General features: G+C 43.8%; 1 protein-coding gene across 2 annotated transcripts in view; it reads left to right on the forward strand.

The window, feature by feature from the left end:
* ENO2 (enolase 2) overlaps positions 1–23,073 on the forward strand; it is a 36,183-nt gene extending 13,110 nt beyond the window's left edge. The window contains exons 3-12 of one of the 2 annotated variants that reach the window (XM_035097063.2): positions 924–1,019; positions 1,244–1,302; positions 5,133–5,202; positions 6,643–6,776; positions 8,168–8,390; positions 17,746–17,943; positions 18,546–18,747; positions 18,862–18,970; positions 20,017–20,075; positions 22,052–23,073. In XM_035097063.2, the coding sequence (XP_034952954.1) occupies positions 924–1,019; positions 1,244–1,302; positions 5,133–5,202; positions 6,643–6,776; positions 8,168–8,390; positions 17,746–17,943; positions 18,546–18,747; positions 18,862–18,970; positions 20,017–20,075; positions 22,052–22,121 (1,220 nt within the window). In that variant the 3' untranslated portion in view covers positions 22,122–23,073. The remainder of the gene's footprint in view (positions 1–923; positions 1,020–1,243; positions 1,303–5,132; positions 5,203–6,642; positions 6,777–8,167; positions 8,391–17,745; positions 17,944–18,545; positions 18,748–18,861; positions 18,971–20,016; positions 20,076–22,051) is intronic. The other variant, XM_035097064.2, reaches the window with a different exon arrangement.
* Positions 23,074–24,297: the final 1,224 nt, after the last annotated feature.

Below are 24,297 nucleotides of genomic sequence, written 5' to 3' on the forward strand. Positions count from 1 at the left end.
GCCCCAGCCCCGCACCATTGCGGGGGTGTAAGGACTAGAGCCCCGGAGCCCCAGGATTCCTTTAACGGAATACTTCTATAAGAGCAACACTGAGGGGCATGCACCTCCATGCGATGCCCCTCCCAAACTCATCAACCAAAGCCTAACCTGCCAACCTAACAAGTTGTGACTATTGCTAAGCAGTAGGCAAAAAACCAGATGGCAACCGCCAATCAGCCAAATGGAAAAAAATAAGCCCGGGTTTCCCCAGGCATTTTTACCGGTTTCCAAAAATTCCTCCCAGACGCTGTTTTCGACGGAGGAATCCCGGATATGTCCAGGAAATCCCAGATGTCTGGCAGCCCTACCTATATATGTGCATTCTGAAGGGTAATCTTAACTTAGGGTTTTAAGCAAAAAATTGAAAACAGATACTTTGATAGGTTTAAAGTGATTTAAAGACAGGAGTGCCTGGCATGCTCTGATCCATGGGGTCACGAAGAGTCAGACATGATTAAACAACAACAACAACAACAACAAACCTAACAGTGTTAATTAAAGTTAATTAGTCTTTGGATTCATTGGTCATAAACAATTGAAAGTGGAAGTAAGTGGACTTCTTACGGAGCGTTTGCTTAGAAAGCACCAGCTGCAGGTTTTTCATTATTTTTAAAGAAAAGAGCTGGTGACTTCCTTAAAATGACAAGGCAGATGTTTCATCAGAGAAGAGTTGTGGGCTTAGGTCAAGCATCCCCAAACTTTGGCCCTCCAGATGTTTTGGACTACAATTCCCATCTTCCCCGACCACTGGTCCTGTTAGCTAGGGATCATGGGAGTTGTAGGCCAAAACATCTGGAGGGCCGCAGTTTGGGGATGCCTGGCTTAGGTGATGTCGATGGCTCCTCCCCTTAATGCTTTCCACCTTGGTTTTTACTCCTCCCTAGGGATGTTTCGGGCAGCTGTTCCCAGTGGCGCTTCCACCGGCATCTACGAAGCTCTAGAGCTGCGTGACAACGATAAATCCAGATTCCTTGGGAAAGGTAAGGGTATTCCAAGCTTCTGCCCGTAGAATGACAAGCAGTAATTCCAGAGTCCTCACTCTCTTTCTCTGTGTGTGTTTTCTGCTTTTGGGCTGACCAAAACAGCAGGTGTCAGCCAGTGAAATTCCACGGTGAAGAGTGTGTGCCTTTGTGTGCCTTCCTTTCTCTGTCTCTATTTCCTTCTGCCTCTGTCTGACACTCTCTGTGTCTTTTTCCTTCTGTAGGGGTCCTGCAGGCGGTGGATCACATCAACAGCACCATTGCCCCTGCTCTCGTGAGCTGTGTAAGGATCCCCCTTTGCTCTTCATTTTCTCATCGGCTCAACTGTCTTTCATCCTCTCTCTCTCTCTCTCTCCTCTCAATCTCTATCTGTCCCTTCATTTCTACCTGCTTTGTTTTCTGGATGCTCAACATACTATCTCTCTGTGTGCATGTGTGTGTGTATGTGTGTGCGTGTGTGTGTGTTTGTGTGCATTGTCAAAGGATGGAGGAATATCTTTTCCTCCGGAGGCCTCTGTAGAGAGCAGTGACAGGACCAATCTTGTGTACGGACAACAGCTTTCCTGAAACCTGAAAGAAGCATGTATAAAAACACACATATAAAAACCATTATGAAAATGCTTTATTTAAAAAACAACAACACATTTTTTTTAAAAAAAATACGTTGAATTTTCCATAAGACTCACCATTGTCATTTAGTGTCACATTGTATATTGCACTTAAAACACACTTAAAACGTTTTATTTTCAGCTGAGTCCTGATAGAGCATAGATGCAATAACCAGAAATGGCCAAACTTGGGTCTCCAGCTGTTTTTGGACTACAGCTCTAATCATCCCTGGCTAGCAAGACCAGTGGTCAGGGATGATGGGAACTGTAGTCCAAAAACAGCTGGAGACCTAAGTTTGGGTAACGCTGATCAAGAACATTGTGGATCAAGAACATTGAGGGGGCTTTTAATCTGCAGTCGCAGTGCCTCCTTCATGCATTTTATGGCCAGTCCAGACAATGTTGCAACCCTCCTGTGTTTTGCCATCCCTTTCCCCATTTTTTTTTCACTGTGAAAAATCCGTTAAGGGAGAGAAAAGCCCAATAGCAGTACAATCTCTTTGGTGCAATGGGAGGAGTTGTGACTTCCTAAGGCTGATGCGAAATTGAGTCCAATAAAATCTGAGGGACCCAGGTGGCGCTGTGGGTTAAACCACAGAGTCTAGGGCTTGCTGATCAGAAGGTCGGCGGTTCGAATCCCTGCAACGGGGTGAGCTCCTGTTGCTCGGTCCCAGCTCCTGCCCACCTAGCAGTTCGAAAGCACATCAAAGTGCAAGTAGATAAATAGGGACCGCTCCGGTGGGAAGGTAAATGGCGTTTCCGTGCACTGCTCTGGTTCACCAGAAGCAGCTTTGTCATGCTGGCCACACGACCCAGGAGCTGTTTGCGGACAAACGCTGGCTCCCTCAGCCTATAGAGCTAGATGAGTGCCGCAACCCCAGAGTCGGACACGACTGGACCTGATGGTCAGGGGCCCCTTTACCTTTACCTAAAATCTGAGAAGGATGCCCTGTTGCCTGCTGTGTATTTCCAGTTTCAGAGCCATTTTGTGCCCGGCACCGCAAGTCCGTTCCCCTGATTCACTGGCTCTCTGCTTTAATTAATTGCTTGCTTCCTGGAATTAGGTTCTCTCAAACCGCAAACTTCAGTTAGCTATTTAATTAGTAGATTACATCGAAAACAGCAGTGTAGGTTCTGGCTGTAATCCTGTACGGTTGCCATCCTCCAACCTTCGACTGCTTACATCTGAGCAAATTTGTGTAGATTCCTGCTGCAATCCTGTAGGACTACAACCTTCCGTTGCCAACACTCTCCCCTCCAAACCCGCCTCACAGTTGTACTATAGAATAGCGCTACAAACAAGCAGGGAAAATCAAGTTTTCTAGGCAGGTTGCAAATATGACTAGTATACCCTCCAACATTTCTCCAGTGAAAGTAGGGACTTCCTATTCCATAACAGTAGTAGTAGTAACATGTAGTAACATGTAGTAACATGTAGTAATATGTAATAATAATAATAATAATAATAATAATAATAATAATAATAATAATAATAATTGTTGTTGTTGTTGTTGTTGTTGTTATCATCATCATCATCATCATCATCATCATTTATACATCACATGTCTTACTGGGTTCCCCCAGCCACTCTGGGCAGCTTCCAACACATATGAAAACATAATAAAACATTTTTTAAAAACTCTCCTGTACAGGGCTGCCTAGTTACTTATCTCCTTGGCTTTGGGGTCACATAACACCATACCCTCCACTGAAAAGAGGATGTCCTAAGGGAAAGTGGGAAATTATTATTATTATCATTATTTTTATTTTATTTTATTTTATTATTTATACCCTGCCTATTTGACTAGGCTGCCCCAGCCATTGAGGCTTCCAAAATATATGAGAACATAATAAAGCATTTAAAAACTCCCCTGTACAGGACTAACTTCAGATGTCTTCTAAAGGTTCTCTTTGGCTTGGGGAAATCACATAACTCCCTATCCTCCAACATTTCTCTGAAGAAAATAGGGACGTCCTAAAGAAAAGCAGATTTTCCTATTTTCTTTTTTTAAAAATAATATATTTTTATTAATTTTCCAATTAAAAACATTTATATCACATCCATTATTTCAAATTATGCAAATACATATCAATCAAACCGAATGTTATGCCAAATCATCTAAAATTTTCGGGGTTCCCATGCTTCAAGAAATTGGGGATTCCTCGCAACTGCTCACTGCCGTCTTTTTTCTAAAGTCCAAATCATCACTCAAAGTCTATAATAGTCCCGATCTTTCCTTTACAATCACATAGATGTTTTCCTCTGTCATCCGATTTTTTCCCAGCTGCTGAGATAAATATCAAACAAGATCACATATGTTCTTTCTCCTGTGTGAGTTAATCAGTCCAGCCTCCCCATAAATCTTCTTGGTCTGGAGCGTCCCTGTTGCGCCGATCTTTCAACACGAAGCAGCGCCATCTTAGAAAACTCAAATCAAAGCAGATTTTCCTATTTTCATCAGAGAAATGTCAGAGGGTATATGGGACTTACAGCCCAGTTGGTAACCACGTTTACTCAGAAGTCAGATTAGCTGCAATCCTCTTGCCCTGTGCTTTAAGACCCCTTTTTCATTTTTGTAAATGTGCTACTTCATGAATTATTTTTTAAAACCCAACCAACAACACAAGCATAAATAAAAAATGGGTGCCAAAATGGTGTTGAGACGCCCTCACTTCTAAATGACAGGAGAAGAGTTCACCAGTGAGAACTGGACAGAACTGAAGGGTAGATGATCAGCTACAATTCTGTCTATAGCTTGCAGCCGAAGAGCAATGATTTGTAGCGCTAGGATCACACCTTCACCATACATTTAAAGCACATCTCTTCCCCCAAAGAATCATAGCTGCCAAGTCTCCCGTTTTAACGCGGGGAAACCCCCGTATTTTGTTACCATTTCCCGCTGTTATCCCGAATTGATTATATCCCATAAATATCCCGTAAAGCTCCTGCCGGCGGCCATGTCTCGGCTCCCAGCTGTATGCGCATGTCTGGACATGCGCAGAAGCGATTTCTGGTGCCCAGACATGCAGACACGGGCAGCCCTGCACCGGAAGTCACTTCTATGCATGTCTGGACATGCGTAGAAGCGACTTCCGGTGCCGCTCTGTCCATGCCTGGGCACCGGAAATCAGGCGCCGCCGGCACCGGAAGTCGCTTCTACGCATGTCTGGACATGCGTAGAAGTGACTTCTGGTGCCGCGCCGCCACATAGAAGCGACTTCTGGTGCCGCGCCGCCACTGATCCCAGATTTTTCAATCCGAGAGTTGGAGGGTATGCAAAGAATCCTTGGTGCTGTAGTTCCCCCTCACAGAGCAGGCGATTCCCAGCAGTCTTAACAAACTACAATTCCCAGTACGCTTTGGGAGGAAGTCATGTGCTTTAAATGTGTGTCGGATGTGCTTTAAATGTATTGTGTGGACCTGCCCTAAGTGTCCTCTGTCTGGAAGACCCCCAGGCAGCCTTTTATCCAGACTTCCAATTTGAGAGATGTTTTCTTTCTGCAGGGCCTTTCAGTTGTGGAGCAAGAGAAGATTGACAGCCTCATGCTGGAGATGGACGGGACAGAGAATAAATGTAATGCCTCTCTATTCATAACAAAAAGTCTTGTGGGAGGGGCTCAGAGGGGCAAGTTGGGAGAGCAGCCAGGAGCTTTACAGCAAGATTAAAAGGCACTAGCTGAGGTATGGAAGTGTTAAAAAAAAGTCATGTGCCACCCCCACTCTCTGCAACATCCCATGAGGTTCCAGGCACTCACCTGTGTTCCTTTTAGAGAATGGAGACATGGCAGATACTGTTATAGTTTTAAGAAATGTAGTTTATTCACCTATTTACAATGTTAGTGTGCATGGGGGTGGGGTCCAAATCTTACAGCATGTTTATTTAGAGAGAGAGTTCTCCCCCACAGCAGTGCAGCCAATGGAGTCCAAGACATCGTTCCCAGCCAGCCTTCAGCCAGCCTGCCCAAGATGGATCCCAGTCTTTCTTCTTCCTTCTTCTTCCCAGCCCCCCCCCCCTTGCTCAAAAACTCTCTTTTCTGTCACTGCAAACACACACACCCCACCATCACCTTGGCACCATCTGTCTCCCCAGGCCAAAGGATTCCTCTCGGATGGCCCATCCAACCCCTTTTGTCATGTTAACAGATTTGCCAATTGCATAAGCCAGCCCAGGGATTCCTTGTCTGCCACAATTCTGCAGCTTCTACTTTCATCCATATCTCAATTAATCGAAATCCTACTATTTTATGGGACTACTATTTTATGGGATGCTGTATGGGACACTGGTGGCGCTGTGGTCTAAACCAGTGGTCCTCAACCTTGGGCCTCCAGATGTTTTTGGCCTACAACTCCCATGATCCCTAGCTAGCAGGACCAGTGGTCAGGGATGATGGGAATTGTAGTCTCAAAACATCTGGAGGCCCAAGGTTGAGGACCACTGGTCTAAACCACAGAGCCTAGGGCTTGCCGATCAGAAGGTCGGCGGTTCGAATCCCCGCAACAGGGGTGAACTCCCATTGCTCAGTTCCTGCTCCTGCCCACCTAGCAGTTCGAAAGTACGTCAAAGTGCAGGTAGATAAATAGGTACCGCTCTGGCAGGAAGGTAAACGGCGTTTCCATGTGCTGCTCTGGTTCACCAGAAGCCGCTTAGTCATGCTAGCCACATGACCCAGAAGCTGTACGCTGGCTCCCTCCGCCAATAGAACGAGATGAGCGCCGCAACCCCAGAGTCATCCGCGACTCGACCTAACGGTCAGGGTTCCCTTTCCCTTTACTATTTTATAGGGTTTAGCCACAAACAGCCCCAAATCTATAACACAAGGAATCCAGGGCTAGACTAGTAGCAGGTGCTGTGGGGCTGGAAAGTTGATTGTACAGTGGTGCCTCGACTTATGAATTTAATCCGTTCCGAAGGCACCTTCGTAGGTCGAAAAATTCGTAAGTCGAAGCAACCCCATCTAAAAATCCGTAAGTCGAGCAAAGGGCCATTGATTTGTAATTTTGTCGATGTTTGCAGCCAAGTTTGGAGCGAATGCCATCCTGGGTGTCTCCCTGGCTGTGTGCAAAGCGGCGGCTGCGGAGAAGGACATCCCCCTGTACCGACACATCGCTGACCTGGCTGGAAATTCAGATCTCATTCTGCCAGTACCGGTAAGCATTTAATCACTCCCGATTACACAAGGAGAACCCAAGGGGATGTCGGAGGCTGTAGAGCAGGCATCCCCAAACTTCGGCCCTCCAGATGTTTTGGACTACAATTCCCATCCCTAACCACTGGTCCTGTTGGCTAGGGATCATGGGAGTTGTAGGCCAAAACATCTGGAGGGTCGCAGTTGGGGGATGCCTGCTGTAGAGTAACCATATACGCAAGGAAATGGAAATCCCTTACTAGGAGAAGAGAGGTCACACCTACTTCAGTTCTCTGCATACCCTTTATCGCCACACTGCAAGTGTAACCTTGCTTCAGCCCTGCATTGTTGTATATATTATTTTTGTGCAGTTTGAAGTGACTGGAAGCATAAGAACTAACCCCTTTTGGAAATGAATCATTGTCCAGGCCCATAAAAAATTAAAATTTTTACTGGCAGAAATCTTTAGAACAAAACATAAGCATCAAAGATACGAGCAAAATATCCATACAATGTCTTGCACGGGCTCAGCATCTTGCAAAATATGAAATAATCCAAACAGACCTTTAAGCAAAGGTCTCTTTCTCTCTTTCCACAGCCTGCATTCCTGTCTCCATTGGTCGTTGGCTGTGTACTCTCCCTTCAGGAGAGCTAAATATACATACTCACTCCATGGCATTTGGGAGGCAAAGTCTAAAGGCAACTCCCTTTCAAAAAGGGAGATTTGCAACCCAATACCTCTCACATGATCTAAGGTTACAACATTCACATGTTAGCTAACAGAGAACAACAATCAGTTAGATAATCGTTAACCCATTAAGTAGCTCAGAGTATATAATAAAAAAAACAAGAAAAATTTCATTTTCTCTATCTACTTCTGGAAATCGGGCGAAAGCTTAGTACTAATTTCCATTTCAGTTGTTTCCGAAGGGGGGGGGGAGATAAATCTGCAACCCCACTAACTTGGAAACTGTGCAAATTTTGCTTGGACTTTTCTTGATCGTACCGCTGCCACTTATAGGATGAAACTTGGGGCGCTATCCCAGCATGCGGTTCTTTTCCGCCTTTTGAAATAGCACAACATGATGTAATATCCCTCAAAAAGCCACAGTCCCATAACACAACAGGTAGTGCAGGGTAAAAGGAATGTTGGAAATCAAGTTAGAAGTGCTAGCATAATAGCCAGTAAAACGAATGCAATAAACCTCACACGGGAATGCAGCCTTGGGATTGGTTCCATGTTAAATCTTTGGGTTGCTAACAAGACCTTCTCAGGATCCTCACGGAACCTCAGCTTCCAGGGCATTTTGTGGGAAGCCATGAGTGTTAAGGCCCACACGAACCACGTAAATTGACCATGTAGGTGTCCTCTAAGTGAGTTTCCACGTCTTTCTTCTTCCCAAACTCTCCCAGGCCTTCAACGTGATCAACGGGGGCTCCCACGCTGGGAACAAGCTGGCCATGCAGGAGTTCATGATCTTGCCTGTCGGGGCTGAGAGCTTCCGGGATGCCATGCGCATCGGTGCCGAGGTCTATCACAATCTCAAGGGTGTGATCAAGGACAAGTATGGCAAAGATGCCACCAATGTGGGTGATGAAGGAGGCTTTGCCCCTAACATCCTGGAGAACAGTGAAGGTGAGAACAAGAACACGGTGTAGAATTACTTGCATGCCCAGGCTCTGCCTTACCTTCCAAGTCCTGGACTGCAGAATCCGGGACCGGCAGCCGTGTGACACCGGAAGTTGCGTCGACGTAACTTCCGGTGTCGCTTCGCCCTTCTATGGGCACCAAAAATGGCCGCCGCCGGCTTCGAAAGTCGCTTGTACGCATGTCGGGAAGTGCGTCACGCAACTTCCGGTGTCGTTCCGCCCACCTGTGGGCACCAAAAATGGCCGCCGCCGGCACCGGAAGTCGCATCTATGCACTGGACATGCGTAGATGCAACTTTTGAAGCCGGCGGCGGCCATTTTTGGTGCCCATAGAAAGGCAAATTGGAAAGAAAAAAATGGCCGCCGGCAGGAGAAAATAACGGAGAAAAACAGGAGACGAAGTGATACGGGGGACCATCGGGAAAAGGTAAGTAAAAACGGGGGTTTCCCGGGGAAAACGGGGTACTTGGCAGCTATGGGCTCTGCACTCCCTGCACCTCTCCCATTGAGTAGTAATGAATGACACAACACAGCTTGAATGGGATGGTGGTGATGATGATTAGAATTTATATACTGCCCTATACCCAGGGGGGTCTCAGGACAGTTCGCAGAATAAAATCAAGATATAAAATCACAAAATATATAATAAAAATAAAAACAGCAACCCAATTTTTAAAAGGGCATAGGATGTAAATCGGATCAACCAAAGGCCTGGTTATAAAGGAACGTTTTCGCCTGGTGCCTAAAGGTGTATAATGAAGGCGCCCAGCGAACTTCCCTGGGGAGAGCATTCCACAGACGGGGAGCCACTGCAGAGAAGGCCCGTTCTCATGTTGCCACCCTCCGGACCTCTCGAGGAGGAGGCACACAAAGGAGGGCCTCAGAAGATGATCTCAGGTTTTGGGTAGGTTGATATGGAGAGGTGGTCCTTGAGGATCAAAAGACCACAATTTTATTGACAACAGAGGTTTGGCATAGGCACTGCATAGCCTCCAACATTTCTCCAATGAAAATAAAGGTAAAGGACCCCTGACAGTTAAGTCCAGTTGCGAATGACTTTGGGGTTGCGGCACTCATCTTGCTTTACTGGCCGAGGGAGCCGGCGTTTGTCCACAGACAGTTTTTCCGGGTCATGTGGCCAGCATGACAAAGCCGCTTCTGGCGAACCAGAGCAGCGCACGGAAACGCCGTTTACCTTCCCGCTGGAGCAGTACCTATTTATCTACTTGCACTTTGGCATGCTTTCGAACTGCTAGGTTGGCAATGAAAATAGGGACGCTAATAATAATAATAATAATAATAAGACTTCCGGTTTTGACTGCGGGTCGCGATCAGGCTAAAAACGGGAGCTCTGTAGCCCCCGAACTTAAAGCTGGCAAAAGCGGGGGGTTTGCAAGGCTAGCGACCCCCCACGAAGGGACAAGAAGGTGATTCTTGCCTGAGGAGTCGGCGGTGCCCTAAAGGTTCTCCCGGAGACCTTCAGAAACATCGGAAGGAGGGGGAGAAACCAGGCACTGCGACGGAGAAAGAGCACGGAGACCAGCAAAGCCGAAACCCGACGCGATCGTGCACGGTAAAATTCCTTTTTACAAACCCTTCTAAATAACCCCCCCGGGCGAGAGAGAATTGTGCACAACACTGAGAACATTTAATGTTTAAATACCCACCCACCCCCACTGAGACGGAAGGGAAAATCGGAAGAATTAACAATATAAAGTGGGGTGTGAGAGAGAGCGGGAGAGAAGCAAGAAGCGCTGTCAGGGGGAGACCAAAAAGAGCGTAAAGCTGGGGACTTTTTTTTAACGCAAGAAACAAAACGGAGCTGATCCGAGCTTTGAAGAATAAAGCTACATTCATCTAGAACTGAACCAAAAAGTATCTGTATGTTTTTAAACAGCCCTGTGTGGAGGAGGGGAGCGACGGACTTAAACTGATCCCTCTTCTCTGTACATATCACCCCCGCGATTCTTTTTATATACGTGGGGGAGGTTTCTTAAAGACTTATTCAAGCCTATTCATCCTTTTTTTCATGAATAAAATCTTAAATAAAATGGCGACGGCTTTCTAAATTGAAACATGACTAAGCAGACAAGGCTACAAAGAAACCAGAAGTGACGTGAATTACAACATCAGGACACCTAGAGGAGGAAAGCTTATTGCAATCTGTAACAAAGTGACTCCCAGCGGTTACAGATTGACCTCAACAGTCACAATAACGCTCCTGAGGTGTATAAGACAGAGAGCGACATCGTGTGGTCAAACAAGGTTTGGCAGGACAACCTATATAAAATGAACAAGCAAAAGAACCTAGCGACAGGAACCTCCAATCAGAGAAGAACCTCATTAGCAGAGCATGAATTGGACCTCAAAGAGCTGATTTTAAGTCTCAAAAACGACATAGGAGAGATCAAGCAAGACTTCAAAAATGACATAGGGAAAATTAAGCAAGACCTCTCAGAAATTAAACAGGAGATGAATGAAAGGATAAAAAAATTGGAAGATAAAGTAGAAAATATGGAAGGAAAAATGGACTCTAGCGAAAAAGAAAAACATGAAATAAAAGAACAAATAAACAATATAGAAGAAAAGTCCAATAAGGCAATGGAATTGACCCAAGAGATAAAAGATAAAAACCAATCACTGGAGACAACGTTGAAAAACATGGCAAAAGAGAAAAGAGAGGGGAAGAAGGAACTAGAGAAGATAAAGAAGGACATGGAAGAACAAAACGCCGCCCTAGAAGCATCGCAAGATGCTCTTGCGATGATGCAAATGAAATTAAAGGAGAAATCCCTGAGATTCAGGAACATTCCAGAATTACCCAACGAAAACATAGAAAAACGTCTAGTAAGCGCCCTGCCAAAATGGCTAGACCTAGAAGAGCTTGATGTCGAAACTAGAATAGAGGAGGTCTACAGAGTTAACTCTAAAAAAGCGAAAGCAAACAATTGGCCGGGAGATTGTCTTGTATCATTTACGAACATGTGGCTAAGAAACAAAATTCTAAAAACCAAAGCACAAAAAAAGCTGATCATGGAAGAAATGGAAATATACATTATGAAAGAAATACCACCTAGACTGGTTCACAAAAGAAAAAAATATTTATTTCTGGCTAAACCATTAAAAGCAAAAAACATCTCTTTTAAATGGGAATACCCCCAGGGAATAGCATTCTCCTTCAAGGGCAGATGGAGAAGATTCGACACGCCAGAGGCAGCGGACAGATTCTATAGAACTTATGCACAAGAACTGGGGGGAGATAAATTAAAGACAGTTAAAGATCAAACCCAGAGAAAGGGAGATGATATAGAGGATCTCAGCGGGGAAGAGCTGGAGGCGGCTGGAGAAGTAGATGGCGAGGAAGAAGACGAGGAAAAAGAAGATGGACAACTATTAGAATGACTGATAATACCAACAAGCATAAGCTTTATCGTGATTATCAGAAGCTTTTTACTTTTGATGTTGTAGGCAATAATTAAGAGGTAAATATAGAAAGTATAGTAACTCACTTCAATAGATTTATAGTTAATGTATACCCTTGTTTCTGCTTGGTCTAGAGATATAGAATAATAACAATAATAAAAATATTTGTAAAAATAATTTTATTTTATTTTTTCCAACACATATATTTAAATTGATATTTAATAAATATGAATATGCGAATAATTTCTGGAATGTGAACGGCCTAAACAATAAAAAAAAAGAAACAGGGTGGGACATATATTAAAAAGACAAAACTTGGATGTGATCTGTCTCCAGGAGACGCATATAAATAGAAAACATGTTAGAGTGTTAAAAAATGATAAATTGGGAGTGGAATTTGTTGCAGCTGATGCAAAAAAGAAAAGAGGGATTGTGATCTACATAAAAAGTAAATGGAACCCGGAATTAATTTGGACAGATAAAGAGGGAAGAAATATTATAGTAAAAACAGTAATTGAAGGGGAACAATGGTTTTGGGTGGGAATTTATGCACCCAATGGGAGCAAGAAAGAATTTATAAAAAGATTGGGAGATCAGATAATGAATTACGTAGGGGAAAGACTGATACTAATGGGAGATGTAAACGGTATTGTAGACCCAGAGTTAGATAAAAACGGAATAAAGGAAAAGGAAAATTAAATGGAAAATTACCCCCAAAATTTATGGATATTATAAGTAATTTAAATTTATTGGATGCATGGAGGTATAAGAACCCTATAAAAAGAGAGTACACACATATCTCAGCACGGCACCAGTCGGCGAGCCGAATAGATATTATCTGGATCACAAAAGAATTATCATTAAGAATTCATAAAATAGAGATAGGACCACAGACTATTTCGGACCACAACCCAGTAATTCTCTCATTAAAAAAAGAAAAAAACCCCAAAACCTGGAGGATGGATGTCTTTATGCTAAATAATACCAACACCATACAGGGAGCAAAAAAAGCATTAAAAGAATATTTTGAATTGAACCATAACGGTGAGGTTGACCCCTTAGTGGCTTGGGACGCGGGCAAAGCCGTGATGAGTGGCTTTTTCATATCACAAAGTGTTAAAATAAGGAAAGACAGGGAACAAAAGAAAGAAAAAATTCTTCAAGAAATAAAGAAAAAGGAGAAAATATTATATAAAAATTACAATAAAGTAGTCGAGCAAGAAGTTAAATTACTGAAATCAGAGTATGAAAAATTAATAGATTATGAGATTGACAGACAAATACAATATTGGAAGTATAAAAATTTCGAATGGGCCAATAAGCCCAGTAAATTGATAATGTGGCAAATAAAAAAAAGAAAAAATGAAAAAATATTAAATAGAATAGAATCGGAGGGAATATATTATTATAAAACAGAAGAGATTACAAAAATCTTTCAAAAATTCTATGAAAATTTGTATCAAAGGGAAGAAACATCACCCCAACAAATTGATGATTTTTTAACAAAATATCACCTACCAAAAATACCAACAGAAAAAATAAATTTGTTAAATAAAGAAATAACAACATTAGAAATTGCAGATGCAATCAAGAATATGAAAAGAGGAAAAGCCCCTGGTCCAGATGGGCTCCCATTAGAATTCTATAAAGAACTACAAGAGGAGGTATTAGAACCCCTTAGGGAACTAATGAATTTAATTCTGAAAAAAGGAAACACTCCTCAATCATGGACGGAAGCCCAAATAATACTAATACCCAAGCCCCAAGCCAATTTAGATAAACCAGATAATTATAGACCGATTTCACTGTTAAATAGCGATTACAAGATCTTCGCAAAAATTATGGCCAAGAGATTGAGTATAATTTTGGAAGATATAATTCATAAAGACCAGGCTGGTTTCATAAAAGGGAGATATGCAAAAGATAACATAAGGAATATAGTAAATATATTGGAATGCTTAGAGAGTCGTAGAGACAAGGGAGCAGCATTGCTCGCCATTGACGCGGAGAAGGCCTTCGATAGGGTCTCGTGGTCGTTCATGTTGAAAGTATTAGAAAAATTAAAATTAGGAGGTATGATGGAAAATGCAATTAAATCAATATATAAAGTTCAAGGAGCAAAAATCTTAATAAATGGGAAACTATCAAATAAAATAAATATAACAAGGGGCACAAGACAAGGGTGCCCCCTCTCGCCATCTCTGTTTATAATTACATTGGAAATTCTTTTAAAAAATATTAGAGAAGAAGAAAAGATAAAAGGAATAATTGTTGGTAAGAAAAGATTTAAAACAAAAGCTTTTGCAGATGATATTATTATCACCACGGAGGACCCTATCGAAGGCATTCCCAAAGCTTTGGAAAAAATAAGAGAATATGGAAACCTAGCCGGTCTGAAAATCAATCATGATAAAACGCATATGCTGGTAAAAAACTTGGAGGAAGCTGAAAAAATAACATTACAGGAAAAAACAGGATTGAAAATAGTGAAAAGAATAAAATATCTGGGTATTCAAACAACCGTCAAGGGAATAGATTTAATTCAAGAGAATTATAAGGCAATTTGGAAAAAAATTAAGACAAATTTTGCAACCTGGGATAAATTGAAATTATCCCTTCTGGGAAGAATCTCATTAGTGAAAATGTGTGTAATTCCTAGGATGATTCATTTGTTTCAAAACTTGCCAATACTAGGCAAAGAAGATATATTTAAAGATTGGAAAAGAGATCTAGCCAAGTTTATTTGGAACGGAAAAAGACCAAGAATCAGATATAAAATTATGATAGATAGCACTCATAGGGGAGGATACGGAATGCCCGATCTGGAAGCATACCATGATGCAGCGGCACTATGGTGGCTGAAAGATTGGATCACATTGGAAGACACCGACCTACTGGATTTAGAGGGGTTGGGAATAGCCTCTGGGTGGCATCACTACTTGATGAGGGAGAAAATTGAAAAAAGGAGTAGTTTTCGGCTCAATGTTATCAGGAAATCGCTATATCATGTATGGCAAAAATATAAAAGATACTTTGAGCCGAAGACGCCCTGGTGGATCTCTCCCCTCGAGGTAGTGGCAGTAAGAAGAAAAAATATGGAAACAAAGTGGCCTACATACAGACAGTTAATAGAAAATAAAGAAGGAACTTGGCACCTAAAGGAATATGCGGAAGTAAAAGGATATTTCACCTCCTGGTTACAGTATTTTCAAGTGAACCAAAGGTTACAAATTGATAAACAAATTGGCTTTGAGAATGGAATATCTAAATTAGAAGAGATCTTATTGAATAATAAGGATAAATTTATAAAAAATTTATACCAAATTATATTGAAGTGGAAAACGGAGGAGGAATTAACAAAAGATTATATGATAAAATGGTCCCAAGACCTAGGGAAACCCATAACAATGAGTGAATGGGAAAAATTGTGGACGAAAGGCCTTGAATTTACACCATGTTATGATATAAAGGAGAACATTATGAAGATGCAGAACAGGTGGTATTTAACACCAGCGAAACTGGCAAAAATTTACCCAGGAGCAACCAACATCTGCTGGAGATGTAATGAGGCAGTAGGTACCCACATACATATGTGGTGGCACTGTAAACCTATAAAGAGGTTTTGGGAGTCAATATATAATGAACTAAAGAAAATATTGAGATACCCGATCAAGAAGTGCCCCAAATTGTTCTTATTAGGAATGGTGCCGAAAGAGGTTAACCCTAGAGATAGCTGTTGCCTAAGTTACGCAGTTACAGCTGCGAGACTTCTAATAGCAAAAAACTGGAAGGATGTTCACGTTCTGACAAAAGAAGAATGGCAAGAAAAATTACTTAATTTTTATAATTTGGCAAAAAAATATGAGGAAATTAAAGGTACAAAGAAGGAGGAAATTGAAAACAGTTGGAAAAAATTTATAGAGTATATTAAAACAAGGGTAGTAAACTCCAATTATATCTCCACTATATAAGGTTCAGTTTTATGTATTAGGTATGGAATGGAATGATGAAAAGTAATAGATGATAGAAAATATGATGTATATATATATAATAAAAAAGAAACAATGTTGATGGTAGAATAAGGTATGTAGAAAATGTTAAACTGGTAGAATAAAGGATAAGTTCGGATCAGGCTGAGAAGTCAAAGGGTAAGGGGAAATGGTGAGGGAGGGGGAAAGGGGGGAAGTTATTTCTATTTCAGCGAAATGAAAATAGTCAAATGTAATATTTGTTATAATCATTTTTTATTGTGAAGTTTATTTTACTCTGTGATAAATGTTGTATATTGTAATAAAGTTTAATTTTAATAATAATAATAATAATAATAATAATAATAATAATAATAATAATAATGCCACCCATCTGTTCCGAGCTGCCCTAGACATCTGCCTGAATCTAAGAGAACAAGGGAGGAGGGGGGCACATTTATTTGACTTGCTCCAGAACCAGGAATGACCCTAAACCAGCTAGTGAGACAGTTTGCAGTAGTTTTTAGCACCTCCGCAGGTGGTGAATGTGGCTGTTGTCAAACCAGCACTGGGTTGCCCCAGTGATTTAACTGTAACAACTTCATGGTGAGCACCTACAGGTGAAACTCAGAAAATTAGAATATCGTCGAAAAGTGCATTTATTTCAGTAATGCAACTTAAAAGGTGAAACCAATATATGAGATAGATGCATGACAGGCAAAGCAAGATATGTCAAGCCTTTATTTGTTGTAATTGTAATTATTTGTCGTTAGGCGGGTCAATTATAAATGGAATGTAATTCATGAAATGTAATAGCGATGTTTATTTTTGCATTATTGTAACTATTTGTTTTATTACTGTGGAATTTCAAAAAGAAAGCATTTGTAAAAATTAAAAGAAAAATAAAAAATAATAAGTTGCATTACTGAAATAAATGCACTTTTCGACGATATTCTAATTTTCTTTGTTAAACCTGTATTTTTCGGGGGGGGAGCACTGTCTCTCCCAAAGCCAAGGCCTAGGCTGGGGGGTGTTCGCCTCTCTGTGAGGGATTGCTGAGATGCCGAAAAGGCTCTAAGCTGCTTTATCAGAAAAGGAGTTTTTCACTCTCTTGTTAATGGCTCCATAATTTGCTTCTTCTGTTCCCCAATGGCAGGGCCACACCACCACGTTCCTTGTCCCTTGATTTGCATTCAGTACTATGTGGTTTAGTAGTCTCTAGATTGTGTGTTGTCATATGCTGGAAGTCTGCAGAGTCTTTGCCAGTCCTATCCACATGGCACTTGCCTGCTATGTTCACCATGCCATAGTGACGTCCAGATTAAATGATAGCAATACAGTATACGGGGGACTGATCCTGAAGACAGTTCAGCTGGTACAGAATGTGGTTCCTGAACTACTCCGAGCGAGCTGAGCTGCTATGAATGTACAATATTGTCAGGAGTGCAACAGCATAAATCATTCAGTGTGCAGCATAACAATTAAATTTATGTTTAATGTAGTGTGTTGTTTGGTCCCAAGGCTTCACTGTGCATATTTGCTTCAACCTGCTTCTAACATCTGATTTTATTGGTATTTTATATGCATCCGTTCGGTAAACCACTTAACACAAACCACTTCAATCCTATTTAATACTTCCAGATTAGCCGTTTACTCACTTACACTTTTGTGATTATCCCACAACTTCTAGGGCAAATATCCTATCACTTTCCACATTGCCAAAAGTCCAATAAGGAAAGCGTGATGGAAAACTGCACAAGAAAGTGCAGGATAACAACCACTAGCTGGCATTGTTGTCTAACCACTGTGCTAATATACTAGGGGGTATATGCTTGATAAACAGGCCTCTGCACAAATTGGTCTGGAAGCTGAAGAGCCTTAAAGGATAGTTTTCAAACATGGCAAATGCTTGCAAAATCAGAGAGTTTCTCTCCTTTCCTAACCTCTCAGCTCTGGAACTCCTCAAGGAAGCCATTGAGAAAGCTGGCTACACTGACAAGATTGTGATCGGCATGGATGTGGCCGCATCAGAATTCTACAGAGACGGAAAATACGACTTGGACTTCAAATCCCCCGATGACCCCAGCCGCTACATCTCCGCTGATGAGCTGGGTGACCTGTACCAAAGCTTTGTAAGGGATTACCCAGGTGAGTCCACAGTGCCTAAAGCCTCAGTACCAGGAGCAATGGGTTGCTGCAATACAATGGTACCTTGGTTCTCAAACGCCTTGGTACTCAAACAACTTGGGACCCAAACACTGCAAACCTGGAAGTAAGTGTTCCGGTTTGTGAACTTTTTTCGGAAGTCGAATGTGCTCCGTTTTTAGTGTTACGCTTCCGATTTGAGTGGCACACTTCCATTTCGAGTGCCACGCTTCTGTTTTGAGTGTTACGTTGAGGTCTGTCTGTTTTTGCTATTTATCTTGCGTTTTTGTTTTTGTGGCTCTATTTTTCTGTTTTCGTGACTGTGTGGAACCCAGTTCATCCACTGATTGATTGTGTGACTGCAAGTACATTGTTTATTGCTTTCATTTTATGGATCAATGCTCTTGTTAGTAAAATTCATGTCAAATTGCTGTTATCGGGGTTGTTCTTAAAAGTCTGGAACGGATTAATCCGTTTTGCATTACTTTCTATGGGAAAGCACGCCTTGGTTTTGGAACGCTTTGGTTTTGAAACGCACTTCTGGAACTGATTAAGTTTGAGAACCAAAGTACTGCTGTACTCTCGTTTCCCCCTTCTCTCTGCAGTGGTGTCGATCGAGGATCCTTTTGATCAGGATGACTGGGAGGCCTGGTCCAAGTTCACAGCAAATGTTGGGATTCAGATTGTGGGGGACGACCTGACTGTGACCAACCCCAAACGCATCGAGCGAGCTTTGGAAGACAAGGCCTGCAATTGCCTCCTGCTGAAAGTCAACCAGATTGGATCAGTCACCGAGGCCATCCAAGCGTGAGTCCAACCAAACAGCTCTGTTCCACGAGTGCCCGGTCTCGTTCCCTTCCAAGAACGTTAGACCTGTTGGGACTGAGTTAAATCCACTGAGTTCCTTGTCTCCCTCCACAGCTGTAAACTGGCCCAGGAAAACGGCTGGGGGGTGATGGTGAGTCACCGATCAGGGGAGACTGAAGACACCTTCATTGCGGACCTGGTGGTGGGACTCTGTACTGGCCAGGTAAGTTCCGGGTGGGGAGAAAGTGTGTCTTGGGTGTTCTCTGGAGAAGAAACAGTTGAAGGCTGGAACCACTATGTCAGTGTGGAGACATAATCTCTTTCTACAGCCAGAGTGTCCCATCATAGAATAAGTGGGGTAGTAGGAGAGTTGAAAAGACAGTGGCACCTTGGTTCTCGAACGGCTTAGTAGTCGAACAAATTTGCTCCCGAATGCTGCAAACCTGGAAGTAAGTGTTCCGGTTTGTGAACGTTTTTCAGAAGCCAAACGTCCGACGCGGCTTCCGCTTGAGTGCAGGAAGCTCCTGTCAGTCAGAAGCTGTGCCTTGGTTTTCCAACATTTCGGAAGTCAAACGGACTCCCGGAATGGATTAAGTTCGAGAACCAAGGTTCCACTGTAATCCCAAGATATTTCGTATCTGGCAACCAATGTACCCCTTTGGTTTCAGGTAGTATGTGGGTAAGGCAAAGGTAAAGGGACCCCTGATAATTAGGTCCAGTCATGACCGACTCTGGGGTTGTGGCACTCATCTCGCATTATTGGCCGAGGGAGCCGGCGTACAGCTTCCAGGTCACGTGGCCAGCATGACAAAGCCACTTCTGGTGAACCAGAGCAGCACACGGAAATGCCGTTTACCTTCCCGCTGTAGCAGTACCTATTTATCTACTTGCACTTTGACATGCTTTCGAACTGCTAAGTGGGGAGGAGCTGGGAGAGAGCAACGGGAGCTGACCCTGTCGCGGGGATTCAAACTGCTGACCTTCTGATCAGGAAGCCCTAGACTCTGTGGTTTAACCCACAGCGCCACCTGCATCCCCAGTACGTGGGTAGACGAGTCTAAAAAGACTGGGACACAAATTTTCACAGTCCTTTAGTGGCTGTGGCAGCTCATTTACCAGAAGTAAAGAGTTGCCAAACTGCACAGGCAAAAGCCAATTTAAAATATCTGCTATGCACACATGCCTTTGCTCATGATGCGCCTGTTCCCGTTTGTAATGCTGGTGTGGACCCTCCATAAAATATTGTTGCGTTGACGTTGACTTTTGCAGATAAAGACGGGAGCGCCATGCAGGTCCGAGCGACTGGCGAAATACAATCAGTTAATGAGGTAAGAAACAAGGGGGAAATCCTGGCTTATTATCAGTTCTCATTCCAGCAGGAGTCGGCCTCTGTGCAATGGGCAAATGCATGCAGGCAGCTTTTGGGAGCCAATCACCATTTTCAGAGGTTAGGGGATACTTGAGTGTAAGTGGACCATCACACACACAATCATGGAACAGCATACAAGTCTAAGATCTCTTTCAGCTTCTATCATGCTGAAATTGAGGGAAATTGAGGGAAACACGTTCAGTATATACAGTGTTACCTTGGAAGCCAAATGCCTTGCGAGTCGAACATTTTGGCTCCTGAATGCCGCAAACCCGGAAGTGAGTGTTCTGGTTTGCAAACGTTCTTTGGAAACCAAATGTCTGTTGCGGCTTCCGATTGGCTGCAGGAGCTTCTTGCAGCCAATCGGAAGCAGCACCTTGGTTTCCGAATGTTTTGGAAGTCGAACGGAGTTCCGGAACAGATTCCGTTCAACTTCCGAGGTACGACTGTATCTCCATCTAAATCAGCAAAAATCACTTAACTGCCCTAGCATTAATTTATAAGACACTGGCTTTCTACCTTGCAAATATATGGTAGAAGATTAAGAATGGGGTCCCCAAATGCATGCATCCTTGGGTTAAAAGTGGGTGCTGGGTCTGAAAAAACTGAAGATACCTGCTGTAAGGCCTTGGCTCCCCAAAGCGGTCCATAAAAGGGTTTTGTTGTCCACAGCCCTTAACAAGAACCTTGAGCATCTTAGCCTTCCATTATTCTCCAAGGAGACCAAGCAAAGTTGTCCGCACACAGTATTTGAAAAAGCAGCACATGCCTTTGGCATCAAAATGGCATGAGGGTTTATCTAGATTAGATTAACATTGCCAGACGCAGATGTAGTTCTGTTCCATCAAATCACGAAATATTACCAAAACACTCCCATACATTTTTCTAGCAATGGGTAAAGGTAAAGGGGACCCTGACCATCAGGTCCAGTCGTGTCCGACTCTGGGGTTGTGGCGCTCATCTCGCTCTATAGGCCGAGGGAGCCAGCGTTTGTCCGCAGACAGCTTCCGGGTCATGTGGCCAGCATGACAAAGTTGCTTCTGGCGAAACCAGAGCAGCGCACAGAAACGCCATTTACCTTCCCGCCGGAGCGTTCCCTATTTATCTACTTGCATTTTGATGTGCTTTCGAACTGCTAGGTGGGCAGGAGCTGGGACCAAGCAACGGGAGCTCACCCCGTCGCGGGGATTCGAACCGCCGACCTTCTGATCAGCAAGCCCTAGACTCTGTGGTTTAACCCACAGTGCCACCTGGGTCCCACTGTTCTAGCAATACCAGTGCTTTTTCCCCCTGGGGGTGCTGAAGGATACGCAGTCCCAGCACCGCTTTTTCTAGAAGAAAAGCACTGGTTAAAAGTGTGGCACTTACTGTAACCAGGTGGGCCGGCTTGCCCCCGCCTTTCAGGGAGCCAGCAATGTGCGATGTGCTCACGTCACACATGCATACTGACATGACATGCTGGCTTGTCGTGCGCAAGTGATGTGACCATGTTGCATGGCGTGTGCGCACACAGCATGGGGGATATGAAGGGGGCCTGGCCCCCTACTTGAAATTCCTTTTGAGGGCCCAAGGTCCCTCGCCCTGCCCCCCAGCTGGCACCCCTGACTGCAACAACTTCATGGTGAGTTCTGGCACCTTTTTTTCTTGAAGAAAAGGACTGAGTAATCCCTACGACAACCAAGTGTTTTCCCCACATTTCGGGTGAAGTTGAGAGAATAGGAGCTTGCCAAAGGCCAACAAGTGACTTCATGGAAAAAGCCGGATTCTAACTGGGACCTTCCCAACCTGCAGCTTGTACAGCGGGGGGCTTTGACGTACATTGACTTCTGTGCTTTAATTCCAGCAGAACCTAACCGCCTCTGCTTTACATCTGCTCTGTGAAGCAGGGCCTGGGGTGTGAATATAACGACCTGCCTTTCTCTCTGCCTTCCACAGGATTGAGGAAGAGCTTGGCGACGAAGCCCACTTTGCCGGGCACAACTTCCGTAACCCGAGCGTCCTATAAGCCTTGCCCTTGGCACACTCTGGCTTGCCTGCTGACTTCCCAGTGCACAGACTCTGAGTGCCCCTTTAGACCACACCCTCCATTTCCCCAGCTCCTCTGTCTCCTGTCCCCATTCCAGCTACTACCTCCTCTGGCCTCTCACTGGAGTCACACACCCCCCCCCCCCAACCCAAGACGTGTCGAGAATGAAGCTTCCCTCTGCCCTTCACAGGGCGGCGCTCCAAGCCAAGCTTTGCGTGTGTTGCGCAGTGTCTTCTCTCTGGGCCTGCTTGAATCATCGTTGCACCCCAGTGTAAAGTGCTGTGAGCATGTTTGCCAGGATGTGTGGCCAGGACGTGCGCGTGGCTGAAGTTAGCCCTATGTTCCCCCCTCCTTTGTTGCCGCCGGGAGTCTGTGTTTTACTCCTGGATTATGGCGGCGTTAAAAACCTTTGTAGCGCTTACTGTCAACAGCAGGATTCTGTATGTTTTAGCCTGACCCTGCCAGCCTTCAAGTATTCTGTGTGTGTGTGTGTGTGTTTGTCTGTGTGGTGCCATACCTGCACCTGCGACTGATCTGAAAGTTCTTTTGGTTTGTGTTTTTGGGCGACACAAAAGCAACGTGTGTGCTGCTGCAATACACTGGGTCCTTATGCCATGCTTTGTGGGGTGTTGTGGGTCAGTGCATTGTGGGCGTGTTGTTGTGATCAGCATCCTGCTCAGACCGCTTTCTCTCTCTTTCTGGTTGTTCGGTCACACGGCGCTCCTTTCCCCATCACCTGTTCCCCACCTTGCTCTCCTATCACTTCTGCTTTGACCTCCAGAAGTTTCACCCTCAACTGAGCAAGCGGAGAACACCCCACACCCCACCCCAGACACACGAGAAAATCAACCCACAGACCAACCCTCAAAATTAAATTCTGTTTCACACCTGAGCCTCAATGTCTTTGTGGTTTCTCTTCTGGAAGATGAAAAGTGCACAAGCTCTGTGCAAGGCGAGGAGTCTCGGATTCGCAGGTGTGCTGATGCTCAGACTTAAGTCTGAAAGGTAACGCCTGACCGTTCAGAGGCTGGATTGTTGGATCCCAGGGGGGGAGGGCTTCCCTGGGTGGGGCCCGCTGCTATGCAGGCTTCCAGTTAGGGCGCTTGCTTTTGCTTACTGGAAGAAGATAAGGGAAGGTGATAAACGAAGTTGGCGTGGTGCAAAGGCACCAGCGGACTCAATCTGTCATTCCTCACAGGGTATTTGCACTGGCGTCTCTCTCCTCTCTCTCCTGGCAAGCAGAAGCAAACCACCTGCCAGGTAGCTAGGGTACCAGCATCACCACACCTGGTGAGCCACTCCTGAGTGGAGCATAGTACAGACCATAGCACACCTCACTAGCCAAGGGTAGATGGATACATCAGGGATGGAGCCAGATTTTATTATTATTATTATTATTATTATTATTATTATTATTATTATTATTAGAGGGGAGGGGGAGCAGGCAGAGCAAGCGGACTTTCTCATCATGCCAAAGAGAAAATATTCTGCCCCTTTGACTCTGGCCTTTTACTCTCAGATTTTATTCCTTCCCCTGGAGAGCCTGAGAAGGAGGCTAATGCCAGAAGTTGCAGCTCAAACCCTGAGACCTGAAGTGGATCTACACACAGGGAAAAAACCCACTGTAAATAAGTCCGAAATTAAATCACCATAACGAAAGGGGGAAAACCACTATGAAAAATTGCTTAGATTTTTATTTTGCTCTCTGGCACCATCTGGTGTTGCATGTTTATAACACATTCAAAACACTGTTTCTTGACTATTGTAGCTGAGTCCTTGGTAAGGAGAAAGAAAATAGACATCAAGAAGAAAGGGTCCATTTCTGCTGTGCTGTGTGTCCCCTGACCTTCCCATCCCATAATTCTACCACCCACAACCCTGCCTATTTTATAGAGCTGCAATCAACTGCATGTTGTTAGAGGAGTTTCGTAAGAAAATCCTTCTCATTTCTTGAATTTGCTTTAAAAAAACAACTAATTCTGTTCCTCCCAACCCAGCCTTAACAGTGATGGATATTTTGGAAATGGGGACAGCAACCGAGACAAAGTGACGGAGTACTGAATTTAATAAGTCATTCATTAACTGGAGGGGACAGATTTATTTTCCGCCAATTCCAACCACAGCCAGCGCATTATCCACTAACTTATCATGGATC

The sequence above is a fragment of the Zootoca vivipara genome, chromosome 16 (genome assembly GCF_963506605.1).
Source record: "Zootoca vivipara chromosome 16, rZooViv1.1, whole genome shotgun sequence".
Classification (NCBI taxonomy): domain Eukaryota; kingdom Metazoa; phylum Chordata; class Lepidosauria; order Squamata; family Lacertidae; genus Zootoca; species Zootoca vivipara.